Source organism: Lonchura striata, chromosome 11 (assembly GCF_046129695.1).
Source record: "Lonchura striata isolate bLonStr1 chromosome 11, bLonStr1.mat, whole genome shotgun sequence".
In the NCBI taxonomy this organism is placed as follows: Eukaryota; Metazoa; Chordata; class Aves; order Passeriformes; family Estrildidae; genus Lonchura; species Lonchura striata.
In genome coordinates this window covers 20568669-20584513 of record NC_134613.1, presented here as the reverse complement: position 1 = coordinate 20584513, position 15845 = coordinate 20568669, and the positions used below count along the sequence as shown (strand labels likewise).

The 15845-nt window shown below is 43.4% G+C and overlaps 1 protein-coding gene across 1 annotated transcript; it reads right to left on the bottom strand.

The window, feature by feature from the left end:
• Positions 1 to 1720: 1720 nt before the first annotated feature.
• ARRDC4 (arrestin domain containing 4) lies at positions 1721 to 10551 on the bottom strand. Its single transcript, XM_021552604.2, has 8 exons — positions 10207 to 10551; positions 9174 to 9240; positions 8750 to 8897; positions 6880 to 6982; positions 5927 to 6183; positions 5127 to 5289; positions 4502 to 4656; positions 1721 to 4385 (listed from the first exon to the last, which is right to left on the bottom strand). The coding sequence occupies exons 1-8, from the start codon at positions 10547 to 10549 to the stop codon at positions 4329 to 4331; spliced, it is 1293 nt and encodes a 430-aa protein (XP_021408279.2). The 5' UTR covers positions 10550 to 10551; the 3' UTR covers positions 1721 to 4328.
• Positions 10552 to 15845: the final 5294 nt, after the last annotated feature.

Here is a 15845-nt window from a genome sequence, read left to right as displayed (position 1 = left end):
TTCAAGCATATTTTTATTGCTATATATATAGCAGAGATTTTACAAAATTAGTTAGATGTTCCCTTTTGCTGTCCAAAGTGGGTGGTGAAGTCATGGAACATGCTATTTTGGTAATTTGGAGCACGCCCCAGGAGCTGATTAAATGATCTCTCTTGCTCTGTATGTAAACTGTGCATTTCTATGCAAGCACCAGAAGGGTCAGAGCTGCAAACATGAGCTTGTAGGATCTGCTCTATCTCAGTCTGGCTTTTTACTACCTGTTTATAAACACCAAACATATTTTAATAGACAATTACAGCTTGTCAACTGAAATACTCCCCTATAAAAGCAAACAGTGGATGAAGTGGAATTGCTACTGTGAACTTAATGGTAAGACATTTAACTATTATTTAGTGAGAGAGCTTTTTAAAAAAATCAAAGACCAATATTTGAGGTTTTGAAATTTCCTTTGCATGAATCATGTCTCCTCTGCTGGTTCTGGGCTTGAATAGGCCCAAGAAATTCCTCCCTGGCACAGATGGCCCAGAGAAGCTGTGGCTGCCCCTGGATCCCTGGAAGTGTCCAAGGCCAGGCTGGACAGGGCTTGGAGCAACCTGGGATAGTGGAAAGTGTCCCTGCCCATGGCAGGGGGTGGGATGGGCTTTAAGGTGCCTTTCAAACCAAACTATTCTGCAATTCCAGGGGTGGGATAGTGTGGCAAGCACATTTCTCTCCATCTTAGGATTTTTCATAAAGGTGCACAGAGAAATAAAAGTGAAAACAATTTCTATTTCTGCTCCTTGTTTTTCCTATGAAAATGTGTTTGAAGAATTGTTTACCTGGGGTGAGTGCTTGATTGGATTCTGGTTAGGATTGTTTGATGGCCAATCCAACCCACCCGGGGCTGGACTCTCAAGAGAGGGTCACAAGTTGTATTAAGAGTTAGAGTCAGGAAAAGTAGTATGTAGTTTTAGTACCCTCCTTTTTATATATGTTATTAATATATTAATATACTTTAGCATAGTTACAATAAATAATTAATTCAGTCTTCTGAATTAAGTCAAACATCGTCATTTCTTCCCATTAAGTTCATCTACATTTACAATAGGATGGGATGGGCTTTAAGGTCCCTTTCAATAGGTTCCAAACTATTCTGTGATCCCATGATCCTGAACAGCATCTTCACCTCGACTTCCCATGGAGAAATTTGCCATCTTCCCTCAGAAATGGAAACAGGAAGAAGAAATCAACTGTTGTTTGTTTGTTCCTCAAACCCCTGGGAGGCAGGACCCTGATGGAGATTTATCATCCCACTCCTGGCTCAGGGGAGCATGGGGCAGGTACAGTTTGTCACCTCTTTCCCCACAGCAGCAGGTTCTCTGCTTCAGTCACTCTGCACTCTAGTTCTAAGGTTGTTCTGATGTATTTATCTTTACTTTGTTGCTCTAATCTTGTCTAAAGGAAACAAAATATCCTCAAAAATTAATCTGTGAGATGAAAGATGCAATTAGAGCTCCCATCCTTCAATCCTTACAGGTAAGTCCCTGTTACATAATAACTACGGGTGGGAGTAGGCCCTGTTTGATCCATTTGTTCCAGTTCTCGGTTATGAATAGTTCAGGGAACTGAAACAGTGACACATGAAGGAATAATTCCCAGATCAGAGAAGAATTAGAGATCCGTAGGGTAGAATACAGGTATTTTTTGACATAGCACCAAACCAGAGATAAACAGCACAAAGTAGATTTGACACTTTTATTAACAAAGAACCCATGGGGCTCATTCATTAGTAGAAAATACAATCATGTTCCTGTATGTTAAACAGCTTTTTTTATTTTGTCTCTTTTAAACTGTTTCACAGTTATCAAAACAAAGCCCCTGCATATTGAACTTATTATTGTGCAAACAGTAATTATTTTTAAGGATCAATTTCTGCACTAAGCCAAGTGCCAGAGAGCAGAACTTAATCTTGTTTTCACCCCTCCTTTGAAGGGCCATGTGTGCTTCCTAAGAAACACATAATAGTCGACTTTTTTTGCAGCAAACAATCTAAGGCCACAGTTTATCTGCAAAGAATAGAAAACAACTCAAAGATTTTAGAAAAAAAAAAAAAAAAAGCACACCTTTACCCTTCATACTGCTGTTTGCTTGACCATTATTATACCAGGTAGCACACATTATCATGTATTACAGTCCAAAAAAGCACCTAATGTTCTTTAAGCTAATATTTTAAATTATTACCATGCAAGTTATTACAAGACCAAATTACTTTTCAAGTAACTATAATGGTATCTGTTTAAGGAAAAGATGCTTGTTCCCTTTCCAGATGATGTAAATGAAAATCCTGCATTGATTGTATGGGCAGGCCCTCACTTGAATAAATAAAAAGGCATGAGAGCTACACCTTGAAACTTAAATAATAATTTTTGGAATGTCCTTTCTAAATCATGCACTCAAATTTTGGTTAAAGCTGCATTTGCTATAGAAGACAATACTAAATATTGCAAATGAAAGGAGTAACTGCAGTTTAGAAATGTGAATCTCCAGCAGTCTGTCTTTCACACTAATGCAAAAGGGATTTGAGGTGAAGTGCTAGAAATTAGACAATGTAAGGAAGTTAAACTAAAAGAAGACTAAATATACGCATGTGTGTATGCCTGTAGAAAAATCCCTGCTTCTTAAGTGAAGAGACAGATTTCATAAAAAACATTTAGACTTTGTTTAAACTGCAGTTATTCATGGAATGAATTGCTATTTTTGTAGTTATCAGAAAGTACAGTTTGACCACATGAAGCACCGGGGTTTAACCCCAAACCCTTCTGTAAGACATATGGAGTATTTCTAGGAGTCCAAAATCCCCTGTATTTCAAAGACAGGACTGTAAACATGCATGTTGACAATGCTGTTTTCTGCTCCTGTAAGTGATCTGTTGGTGACTGTTTACTGATCCCAATTGATGGCTGGCAGGAAGCAAACACTCTACTTTTAAATGAAGGCAGCAGAAGGGCAAGTAAATGCTGTGCCTTCACTCTTAGCAGCAACAAACTCTCACTGTTCTAAATGACCTGAGGAAGAAAACATTAAAATATTGCACCAAAACAAAATTAAACAGCAAAAACAAACAAGGAAACACACCATCATATATAGTATGGATAGCAATTGACCAGTGCAGCCCCTGACAATAGATCTTTAGACAAAAATGCAGGAGTAATGAAAAGCTTTGTGCCATTACCAGAGGATTTTGTTCCCCTGATATCTGCTTTCACTTCAGTTATAAGCTATGTCTATTCTGGGTATATTTACACCTCTCCCTACACCTCATATCTCATTCACTAACCACAGAAACCATTTAGGGTCCCTTTTAGAACCTTGAAGTATACTGGAGCTTTAACAAGACTTTTTTTTGGTCTCAAATCTGACCGTAAGTAAATATCCAAAACAGAGGTAGGCTTATAAAGGCTTTTGAATAAATAAATATTGTCCACTTTGCCAAGTATACCTGCTGCTGGCAAAAGGTTTCTCCCTTGCCAAGCTTCCCCTTATCATGCTATCCATAGGCTTAAGATGCAGAAGAAGAACTCACAGTAGAAGAGGTTAGAGTAATTCCCTTAAGAAATCCCTTGAAAGAAAGCATAGTGCATAAGCTCATCTCAAAGTTCAGTTTGTTCCACACTTGTGTCTTGCATTCAGGAAATGGTTGCCTTTGTAATATTGAGTAACAGCCATTCTGTCATCCACAGCGGGTGTCCTCAGGATCGTGATGAATGAGGAAATAGTACCACTTGGCAGTTGTGAGAAGGGCAGGCTCCCATCAAACATGAAGTTAAGACTTCACTCTGTGTTGCAGTAGTGCTCCTTTTTTGGATGCAGACAGTGCAAAGCTGAAGCCCCTTGAACACTGGAATCTTTTGGAAATGTTTTCTCACCCCACATTCTGTTCTACTACAGGAGCTCTCAATGTCACTATGTACATTCTTCCAGAGCGTTGCCAACAAAATATAAATTCTTTTCCCCTCAGAAGATCCACACATCTCCTCCTCCTCGTACTTTGTGTAGTGTATCCATTTTTTGAAAAACATTCAGTATTTCACTGATGCATTTTTGTTTTATTATTTTCAGGTACTTCTCAAGTATCCCAAGCTCAGCTGCTCCTGTTATCCTCTGTGCAGACTAATCCAGCAGGTTCTCTTTTATCACCAAACGTGCTCATACCTCCTTCTCCATTTTCCTTTGCCTTTCTCATACACAGACTCAAGTTTTGAAAAAGAAAACTGTTTCCTTTTTAGCTGCACTACCAGCTTAAGCAGCAGAAAGATTAAGACATTCATCACGATGCTCATTACAAATCCTCAGAGCATGAATGAAACAGGCTGAACTTCTTCTACATCAGTTGGATGTGGATCAATCTAAGGAGAGAAGAAAGACAACAGTTACTGCCTGCAATTCTTGCATTTAGGTATGTTTGGGGTTTTTTTTTTTGCCATATGACAATAAAAACACCACCTGCTATTTATTTTCTTACCTCTGAATAAAGAGGTGGAGGCTGAAACCGGAACTCTTGTATGTAAGCAAATACAGGACAACACAACTGTTCCTCACAGTCAATGGGAGGTGGATAAGCAGGAACATGTCTGGAAAACTCTTCCTCAGACACTACATCAGCATAATTTGGTGGTGCTGAAACACAAGAGATGTTTCTGTCATATTGCAACCTATTCACTCACTCACAGCGAGAACATTACAGTATATCCAAGACTACAAAAACTTTATTGCAAGTGCACTGAACTCAGAAATACTGTAACTAAAAATATTTTTTCAGTAAACTCAAGTGATTCAGCAGGAATAGAGAGTGCTGTGCTTTTAGGACAACTCCAGCAGCAAACCTGTGTTGTATCAAGATATATTCAGTAATGAGTAGAATATTCCCACCATCAGAAGTTGGTTGTTTCAGTCAGATGGGGTACAGAGAGACTTCAGGAAGACTGGAGTTGGGGTAACCTCACCAATCATTCTGGATCTCAATTTAAGAACTCTGAGTCGTATTTCCATTGTCTACATCCCTGGCAGTGCCCTTAAACTGGCACTGCACCCATCTGCTGCAGACAGTGCTGTGCTGGATTAGAGACAGTTCAATATGTATTTATTACCTTCAGGGTGTTCAGGCATGGTCAATGCCAGCCAACTCATATCCATACTAAACTGGCTGGTAATGCTGGAGTTTCTGCTTGAAAATCCAATACATGGAATAGTGCCAATCACCACAGGCATTTCAATCATCAATTTCTTAGCACCAGGAATATGGATATACACCTATGTGACAACCCCCAAACAGAAGAAAAAAACATCATGAGACCCCATTGAATGCTGCCCTTAGAAGCTGCCCTACTCTCTACACTGCAAATTTTAAAATTAAGAGCTTTGTCATCCCAGATATGCTTAGCTAATACTCTGGCAGCTTTCCTTATTTTACTGCAGTTTCCTTCTTTCCGTAACTTATCTCTAAGTGACATTAAAAAATAAAAACCATCCTGACAAACATAATTACAGACTTGACTTTCAGTCTTATCTTCCCATTTCTGGAAAGAATCACTTGAGCTTGAAATGCTCTCCCAAAATGTCTGAAACTAAGCTGCTTTTTCCTCAGAAACATTTCTCCCTTTTCCACATTATTCCCATCTTTCCATCTCAGAATCTCTTTCTGACCTTCAGTCTCTCATGTATGTGGTTGATGATATTTATTTTTCATAGAGTCATGGAATGGTGTGGGTTAGAAGGGATCTTAAAGATCATCTAGTTCTAACCTTCCACCACAGGCTAGGACACCTTTCTCTAGATTTGTATTTATTGTAGTTCCCAAGTTAAAAACCTAACAGCTACTCCATAAATTCTTCTATTCCCAATTGAATACACTATCTAAATTTTGTACATTTGAAAACCCAATACTTACAGCTAATGAATATTCTACTCTAATAATGCAGCAGTCAAGTATAGATGGGGATACAGGTGGGATTTTCAGAGTTTTCCCATTCCAGGTATCTGTACTCCCAGAGGCAATGTGGTTTCCTCGGACATTGGCAACCATCTGACGGAAGGTTTTTGTCTTCCCACTGGCCAGGTAAGTTTGTGTTTGGAAAATGGCAGCTTTTGGAACAATCAAACGAGAAGAGCAGTTCTCAATTTCTGCATAGATTGGGATGGCTTCCCCTTAGAAACAGAAAAAGTCCAATGAATAATTGGTATTTACCAACTTTCCTCTGGGAGTATCAAAGCATGTTACACAGCACGTACATCATCTGCACTGTTATGAGAACAATACTTGCTAAGTTTCCTCAAGCCAGTTTATTTTTTTCAGAGTGGTATCCAGGCAAAATTATAGCCACCTACTATGTTTTACACATAAACTATGATTCATTTTGAAACATTAAGCATAATATGAACAAGCTATAAAAGCTTTATTTGCAAATTATGCCCCAATCTTCCTTTTATATAGTACTAAATGAATTTCAGGATGTTTTATTTTCTCAATGTATCTAATGTTATCAAGATGAAGAAGCTGCTAAAGCTCATTCTTACGAAAGTGTAAATCTACAAAAATAGGATGTAAAAACCTAATTACATCCCAGTTAAGTATTTTATCCCAGATAAAAATATTTTGTTGTTCTTTACACACAAATGTACATGGATTTCCCAAAAAATTAACAGGACTTCCTTTCAATTTATATTCCCAAGGGGAAAGATAAGATTATTTTTTTTAAAAAAATCAAATTCATATGGATCTTAACTTACTTCTATTAAAGAAAACTATTTTTTGAACTACAAAGTGTTGGCTTCACTAAGATTAAAAAAACCCCAAACCTATTAGGTGCTTAGTATTCGTATTTTTAAGATAACTATTCTTACCATTACAGTATCCCTTCCTCTCAATTTTGGCACTGAGAGACACTGGCCCAGAGGTGAAAAACCAACAGCCAACCATCTTCTCCTGACTTCTTAGAACAGGTGTCTATAAAATATACAGTATTTTTCATTTTATGGGATAAAGCTCTCAATCACTTGCAGTTTAGTGTTATGCATATCAGTCATTGCAACCCAGCTCTAAAATCCATGTGATCTGAATCCCTGAACTGCTCAGTGCAACTGTAGTTTTTGCCACCATGTGAAATGGAACCAAGGTTTGGCAATCTGAACATTTATCTTTTCAAATTTCAGTCTGTATTTAGACTGAGATTTAAATACAAGCCAGTGTGTCTTCAAAACTAACTTTTTAACGGTCTCATGAAATACTGTGGTGTTTATCTCCATTTTTCTCAGTGCAGAAGAATGCAGAATTAATTTTATGTGCAAACAACTAACAGTTAAGCAGGTAATATTTTTACTTTTTTATCTTTAAGAAAGGATAAAGATATGTAGACACTGGGCTAAGGGGATGCACCTTCATTACCTGCAAGCCACAAAACCCTCCCAAAAATGTAGAGGCATGACAAAAACCATCTTAGTTATTCAAGGACTGTCACACTGGACGACATTTACACTGCCTGTAGCGTTTTCATTAGAATAAACTCACAAGCACACATGTCAAGTGTCCAAGCCAGGATTAAAGCTACTCAAAATGGTTTACTGGGAAGTGGCATTCAGTCAATACAATAATGCAAATTGCTTTTGTATTTTGTTTATTAGAATGAAAAAAGCCCTGTTGTTTTGCACTTTTGGTGGTAGCCTTGGAATCCATTAAGATTGGCACTGCCTTCCTGATGTGTCCCACAGGCCTCCTCTGTAAATAACCTATGGTCTGCTTTGTCCTTACAGAACATGGCTATGATGCCTTCAAACTCCTGAATAGAAATTCTGCTTACAGATGTCACTGCCAAAATACCCTAAGTTCTCTCTAGAATGGATTAAAATGTAAGCATGTAATGAGGGGGGAAAAAAAAGCCTGCTCAAAACATCTCTTTTCTATGTTCACGTCATGATGTTAAAATTATCCTACCATTTTAAATAAAACAGAAATTACTCATTCATATTTAAATGAATAACCATTTAGATCCAGTTGCTATCATGAAAGTGCAAGGTATAATTTTATATTATTTTCATAATATGGGTTGAGATAAAAGAATCCAGCTCATTAGCTTCCATCTTGCCTATTTACTCATTACTTAATGCCTGATCTTTCTTATTACTCTACAGTATTTCCAGTGATTATTAAAAACTCAATGCTTTAATGTGGCCAAATCTGTCATAGGGAAATAACTGAAAGGATCTCTGGAGCAGCTGCTGCACACACTTCATGTTAGAAAACGACATGCAAAATGCAGGGATACGTAACATAATGGCCAGAGCCTAAATGACAGGCTGGGCATGATTAATACTCTTCTCTAATTACTGCTCCTCAACCTACTATTATTGTAGAGTTTAGGACACTGCAGCCCTGTGAATGTAGTTGCTCTGGTAAGAGTAACTACTCTGCACACATACATTACTATTATTAAGCCTTATTTATGCATCTGAAGCCTGCCTAACTTTTTGGCAGGAGCATCTCTGCCAGCAGGGATGTAATCAATGGTATTAAAAAAGCCACTCTGTTTGCTATTCACCCAACCTAAGATAATCTATTTATAGAAAAAAGCTTAGGGAGCTTATATGCTTTCAGAAGTCAGAAAATGATGCTCTGCAATAACATGGGAAGGGTTATGGCTGGATGGGAATGCTGCTTGGAAATGGTTTATTTGCAGCTGGTTTTACAGCGGGGAGGAGGAGTGGGGGACCCTCTTACCAAGAGAGCTGGTGAGTTGACATCGATATGGCTGATGATCTGCAGCTCTGTCTGCACACTCTGGTCAGGCACAGCAGGCCTCTCCAGAACTGCTTTCACATAGTACTGGATACTGCCATACTTCCCAGTAAAAGAGGTCACCAGAGGTCTGCAACAAGGAGTCATAAAACCATTACCTTCAATTAATAATTCAGCTCCAAACATTAACACTTCCTGCACACATCAATGTTTCCCAATTTACAGCTTGTACTTTTAGGGCCTTGGGGAAGAAGCTGAAGCAAGCAAGGCCTGTCTACACAGTGCTTGATTAAGACAAACATATAAAGCTGATACTAAAAAAAACACAAGTCAAACTACATTAAGTTAATGTTCCCCTAGAAGCAGCATCCAGCACAATCCCTTCAGGTTGGATTACTGAACTTACTCTTGAGGGAGCTGAAAGCTGAACGGAAATTCGTGTCTTCCATCTAGAAGAATTAAGTTTTCCTCACCTGTAGGATAAGAATGAATACTATGTTTTAGTTATTCCAGAAATAGAACAAAGCAGACACTTTTATAAATTATTTATGTATGAAAACACCCAGATGCAAGAAGTTTTTATTGATCCCAGTGGGTTCTGGACTGTGGCCCACACTTTATTTATGCTGTGATGTGATTTCAATGAAAAACAAAAATCAAGAAAACATGGGAGACCTTGAGATTCAGCTCAGGACTCTGGCCAATTTCTAATCCAAAATGGCTTCTGCAAAGCATAAAGTAAGTTTATTTTCAGCAGGACAGCAATTAATCTACTTTTCCAATTAACAAATCAACTTATGTCTGAAAAAATTGCAATTTAAAGTCAGCACGACAAAATACTATAAATACATGAGCTCCCAATTTATTCATACAGGGCCTACTGTTACACAATTTACAAGGCCTGAATCTCCTTTTCCTACAGCTCATCCTGAGCTGCGTTTCACCCGTACAGAACGAAATGTCGTTCTTCTGTCTTTAATTTTTTTCCCCGCTGCCGTAGTGCTGCAGTGTCTGAGCGACAGCGAGTTCCCCTGCCTCTCCTTAACCCGCTGGATGAGCCTGGCTGCTTCCAGGGTCTTCCACGGCAGCTTCCAGGAGCTGCTGCTTGTGCCGCACACCCAGCGCGGAGGGATGGGCGCACGGAAGGGCCGAGCCCCTGCACGACTGGCACACAGCGCAGGGAACCGAGTGCGGCTTTTATTTTATTTCCATTTTACTTTATTCCAGTCCCGCTCGGCATTTGTCAGCCCGCACAGAGGGACTCGCGGATGAGGCAGCGATCCTCCGCGGGCACACGGCAGCGCTGCCCGGCCGTGCCCGCTCCTTCGGGCGCCGCTGGAGCGATCCCGCTCCGCCTCCCCTCGCCGCCTTCCCGCGGCGCCGCTCCCCCGCTCCCACCCGCCGCGGCTGCGGCAGGGCCGGGCCCGCGCCGCGCTCACCTTCGGGCGGGTCCCGCAGGAGGCTCTGCCGGATGTCCAGGTACCGCACCTCCGCCTCCCGCCGCGGCCCCGGGCCCGGCGCCCGCACCGCCACCCCCCAGGTGCCCGCCCCGGGCACCGCGCCCGGGCTCTCGCTCCAAGCGACGCGCGCCCGGCCCGCGGCCTCCAGGCGCAGCCCGCGGAGCGGCAGCGGCCCCGCCAGCTCCAGCAGCACCTGCCCGGACACCGTGTCCCCGCTGCAGTAGCCGCCGCCGCCGCCGCCGCGCCGGGCCTCGTCCTCCAGCACCAGGGCCAGCGTCTTCACCGCGCCGCCGGCCCCGGGGCCCGGCCCGGCCGCCGCCATCGCTCCCCGGCCGCGGGGGAACCGCGCCCGCCCTCGCCCAGCGCTTTAAACGCGCCCGTCTCCGCCTGCGCCCGCGGCGCCGCGTCCCGCCCCCGCGCGCCGCCCATTGGCCGCGCCGCGGCCCCGCGCGCCGCCATTCGCCGCGGGCCGCCCCTGCGCCCCCGCCTCATTGGTACGCGGCGGGCGCACGCCCGGAGTGCGTCACGCTGCGTGATCGCCGCGCCGGGGCCAATCGGGCGCGGGCAGGAGCGCGTGGACAGCGCGGCGATTGGCGGGGCGGCGGCAGGGCCCCGGCGCGCCGACCAATGGCGCGGCGCGGCCACCACGTGCACAGCCTGTGGGTAAACAGGGAGCGGGGGCGGGGCCGGGGCGGGGCTCTCGCCCCTCAGCCCTTCACGCCCCGCCGTGACGGGCCCCGGGCGGCGGCGGCTCGGGCGGTATGTGCCTCGCTTCGGCTGCTCCTGGTCACTGCCCGCCCGCCCAGCGCTGTGGGAAAGCCGTGTGCCCTCGGTGACCCCGCGCTCAGGGGAGATCGTGTCTCGGTGTGCCCCGGGTGCTGCCGCGGGAGAGAGGGAGGCAGCGCGGCGCTCTGGGTCTGTCTCACCCTCGCCCGCTGGCAGCCGGGCTGGCTGGGACTGTTAAGTTCGGGAAAGCGATGGTGGTGCTGTTAAATTCGCAAAAGCGGTGCTGCTGTTCTCCCCCCGCGTTTTGCCTGGATGTTACCTACCCCTTTTCACCCCACTGAAGGGCAGGAGGTCAAGGGGTTTAGCTCTAAATAAACCGTCCTGGACAGCGTGGAAACCCTCGTGCCTGGCGCACAAATACTGTGTTTCTGCACATTATAAAGCAAAAAGCTCCCTGGTTCAACAACTTGCTCTTACAGCCCCGCTTGGTACCTGGGCAGTGAAATGGGTGCACCCCGCTGTGTGCTGTCCCACCTGAGCACATCATCCATAGGTGACACTTGGGAGGTAGAATAAAGAATAAATGCAAAGTTTTGCTGTTCTGTTTAGAAGCAGAAGCTTAGGAAACCCCTGCAGACAGTGGAAGAGCGGTGAGTATGTCAGAGTTGCTGGAGGGGTTGAGTATGTCCAAGTCGCCCACCTCCAGCCAACCCAAGCCCTGCTGCAAACCAAAATGCTTCGATTCTGCTGGACACATGCTGCAATTAATGCTGTTCTTGGCCTTGTGTTGTTTTACGGTGGCCCAGGCTGACAGCAAAGCATCTCCCAGGAGGTGTGTGAGGTGGGTGATCTGCCGGCTTTTCCATGGGTGACCAAGGAGTCATTTCCTGCTCCGTCACCTGCGTGCTCGAAGCTTCTGACAGCTGCATCTTCCTGCATTCCTCCATCCCTCTGGGGCGCTGCAAAACACTGGCCTGGTGCTTCCCAGCTGACTCAGTTAATTACTGAAATTAGCAAAACTTGTCTTCAGCCCTTGGCTTTTAAATAAATAACCAATAAGATAAATCCAGGTTTCCTCAGAACACTTGTGGGTCCTGTGAAATGTAGCCTCCTATTGAGAGTTCCTTCTGTGAGGAACTTGCCAAAAGCCAGGTAGGCCTTTGGAACACTTTTTGTTGGCTACAGGTTCATGCACACATCCATGTTAATCAATTGTGACCTGGGGAAAAGGAATGTGCTTACAGATGGGGTGAACTCATGGGCTTTGTTTCAACCTTTGGCCATGCATTCTCCAGCTTGTGATGAAAATTATGTAAAGAAAATAACTCTGTTATGATAGTGGTTGGTCAAATATTGACAGAATTGTTGCCTGTTCACGTCCCTTTGTGCATTTGAAATAATTCTTTACATAAACTGCAAATGTTGCATTGTAGTTGGGATTTGTGGGGTATAAAGTTGTGCTATTTTGGTATTTTTTTAAGTTCAATTAAACTCAGACGTGGTTAGTTTTGCATCAATCTTTTCCTTGTATGCAGTTTTTCACATTGTCAAGTATCAGGTTAGTTTTGTAGTCAGCCAAGAGACCATGCTTGGATGTGCAGATTGAATATTTGCTTATTTGATGAATTTCATTAGGTACAATATGTGTATGTGCAGACTGATTTTGAGAGTACGATACAGAGGGGAAAAAAAAATCGGAATCCCACAACTCCCTTTTTTCTGCATGATTTAGATCCTGTATAAAAGTAATTAATTCTCTTATGGGATTATGCGACTATTCAAACATTGCCTCTCTTTCATTCTTTGCAAGTGCAAATGAGCTAGATAGGGAAATGAATAAACATGGCAAATTGCTTATGAAACAAAACATTACCCAGAATTAGAGAGAGCTGGGAGGCTTCAGTAACTCCAGCAATTAGCCTGTAGAGGACACAGTTAATAGGCATATTCTGTCACAGTCAGGTGGTACTTGTTCCAGATTTTGTTTGCCCTTTAATATATCTTTTTTTTTTTTTTCCAACAAGAATCAAAAACCAGGACTTGTTGTAATTATCATGGAGTGATTGGTTTTCTCATCTACCCATCTTTCTGGTGTTTGAGGCATTTTAGCTGACCCACACACAGTGATGTTGTAGCATGAATGGTGGAAACCACTACATGGCTATTTTAGTCTCTGGCAAGCCAGAAGGAAGGAAGAAGAGATGAACACTCACAGCATGGGTGTTTGTGTGTGCCTGGTTATCTGAGTGTGGGAGTAGGTGTGACAGAGCAAGAGATATATTAACATGCCTGGTTATATTTCATTCTACTCATTTTGCTGCTTTATTCAGGACTGTGTTAGAAAGAGCTGCCTGAGAAAACTTGGATAATGCAAAAATTAGCTTGTAAGAGTAGAGAATAGGCAAAGAAAGGTCTCGTTGGCGAGTATCCACAAAGCTGTGAACAGCTCTAGCAATAATCACAGATTCATCATGAAGGGAAAGGAAGTAGGAGAACATCTTCCTAGAGTAACTGGTGATATCCTTGCTCTGCTGGTTAATTTAGAAATGGCTGCTGTGGCCAGGTCACTGAATTTAGATGGATAGTTTCTACATGCAGTAATCATGTTTTAACTCATTTCACTGCACATGTTGAAAACAGGGCTATCAGGGCTTGAACCTGACAGAAGAGTTCTGGAAAGTGTGAAAGTGTGGAATTGATTCCAACTTTCCACAACGGAAGGACACGCAATATGTAAATAACTTTTTTTTTTTTTTTTTTTTTTTTTTTTTTTTTGGTGGAAGATAGAAGATAAGAAATGGTCTCAGTAACAGCTTCTTGTGCCAAGGTTTCTGTTTTCCAAGAATCCAAGCTGTAACTGGGAAGGAAGTGAGAAACTTGATGAGTATTTGCTGTCTTCCTCCTGCTTGAGGGGAGCTGAGACACAGCTCTTCATCATGAGTCAGGCACCAGCAGTTTGCCAACTAAGCCTTTCTGTTCTTAAGAGCCTGGCAGTTTACAGAGTGAAGAGCTATTTCTGCTACTGGAAGAGGACTTGGGGAAGTGTTTATGAGAGCTGCTAACAGCTAATTTACAAATTGCAGCTCTTATTTGAGATTGTTGTGCTTTAACATCCATTCAAGCATCTTTCTTAGCCAGGACCAAACACAAGGGGCAAAATCCCAGTGTCTGAGCTGCAGCTGAGCTCAGTGGAAGAGCCATGAGCCAGGATGTGTGTGGGTGAACAGTACGCAAATCCTGACTTTTTTGCATGGGAGGGGAGATTTGTCCATTTACCTCATCCTTTATGTGCAAAGAACTTCAGCTATCTCAGTGGCTCTGACAGATGTTAGGAAGCAGTTGGCTGAGAGCAACGCTTACCCCTGAAAGCAGATATTAGAGGCACTGGAGTTCCACAAAAACCCTCAGAATATAACGCCTTTTGTTATCCCAGATACCCAGGAATCCTCATCCTGGAGTTGTTTGTGGAGTCAGGACAGGGAGGCATGAGAGACAATTCCTTTTTTTCCCTAGTTCTTGGCCTTTTACCAGCGAGTTCCTTTATCAGCATTGTGCCAGAACTGCAGCCCTGAGTGGAGCATGAATTCTCTCTGGCCTCCCAATCAGCACGAGAAGGCAGCAAATGGGTGCTGGTGACACTTGCTGTCATGGACAGTCTTTTATTGCTTTTATTTTATTACCAGTAATTGAAAGGTCAGCCAAATTTTTCTTAGACAATTAAGTGACATTTACAGAGAGGAGATTGAGAGGAGGCAGAGATGCTTTTCTAAGTGATGCTGCCCAGCTAGTCGGATGTGTTACTACAGCCAGTGTGTAAAGCACCAGGATGGATGTTTTTAAGGGTTGTGCTGTATGGGGTACATTGCGAAAAACAAATTCTGAGGTACTTTCCCAGTAATCTGAGGGTTTTATCTGGGCAGGTGTTAGTTCACACAGCCCAGTTTGACAAAGCACAATTGCCTTGAAGGCCAAAAGACCAATTTGAGTTAAAGGTTATGTCTGAAAACAGAAAATCACAAATGAGAGTAGGGGAGCCGAGGCAGAGGAAGGACAGAGTAGGTTGCCACGAGGCTGATGACAGAGAACCAAACCATCAAGGCTCGTGCACTGAGTCATGGGCTCACACAGCTGCCACACATCCCATCCTTACCTTCCAAGGGCTGGGAGAGGTGTGTCCCATCCCTGCCTCAGGAGGCTGGGGCAGAGGGGAAGGTGGTGCAAGCTGCAGAGGGTCCTTTCTACAGAGCCAGGACCGTCTGTGTCACCTCATGAGGTGGCAGCACCAAGCAGGCCCACAGGATAAATGTCCCCAGTGTGTCAGTTCTGTGCATCCCAACATGTGATGGATCATCATGTTGTTTCATGTGCTGCTAAAGAAAACACTGGAGTGACCTGTTGTTTACTTAAATATTTATATAGTGATTCAGAGTGCAGGATCTGTTACAGCTTGTTCTGGCATACAAAAGTGATCTAAATCCAGCTGGGCAGCAGAGGACTGCTCCAGGGTGGTTTTGGATGTTTACAGCTGCTATAGGTTTTGCAAGGAGCGTGAGTAGAGAAAAATAATGGATGTGGTTAGAACATCTCTTCATCCTGCTGTCTCCTGAGGACAGAAAGATTTACTGGGGTTGTGGCTCCTACACAATTAGAGTGGCTCTCTGGAAGTGCTCTTCTGGAGGAAGAGCTTCCTACAATTGTATCATGCACCCCTCTGCATTTCAGTGACTTCAAAGCAAGGTGGTCAGGAATATTCCTGTGAATATCTGACACGGAGAGAAAATACAAATTTCTGTTGTTGAATCAGCTCTTAAACAGCAGCTGCATTATTCATGTGTGGATGGTGGTTTGGTGTTCCAGCTCAAGGGAATGAAGCCAGAAAAGAAAAGGGGAAT

Excerpts from the sequence above, each read along its gene's own strand:
- ARRDC4 (XM_021552604.2), bottom strand. The coding sequence starts at position 10,549 with ATGGCGGCGGCCGGGCCGGGCCCCGGGGCCGGCGGCGCGGTGAAGACG. Across the intron at positions 6,184-6,879 it reads GAGGAAGGGATACTGTAATG|GGGAAGCCATCCCAATCTAT; the intron begins GTAAGAATAGTT and ends TCTGTTTCTAAG. Across the intron at positions 4,657-5,126 it reads CATGCCTGAACACCCTGAAG|CACCACCAAATTATGCTGAT; the intron begins GTAATAAATACA and ends CTTGTGTTTCAG.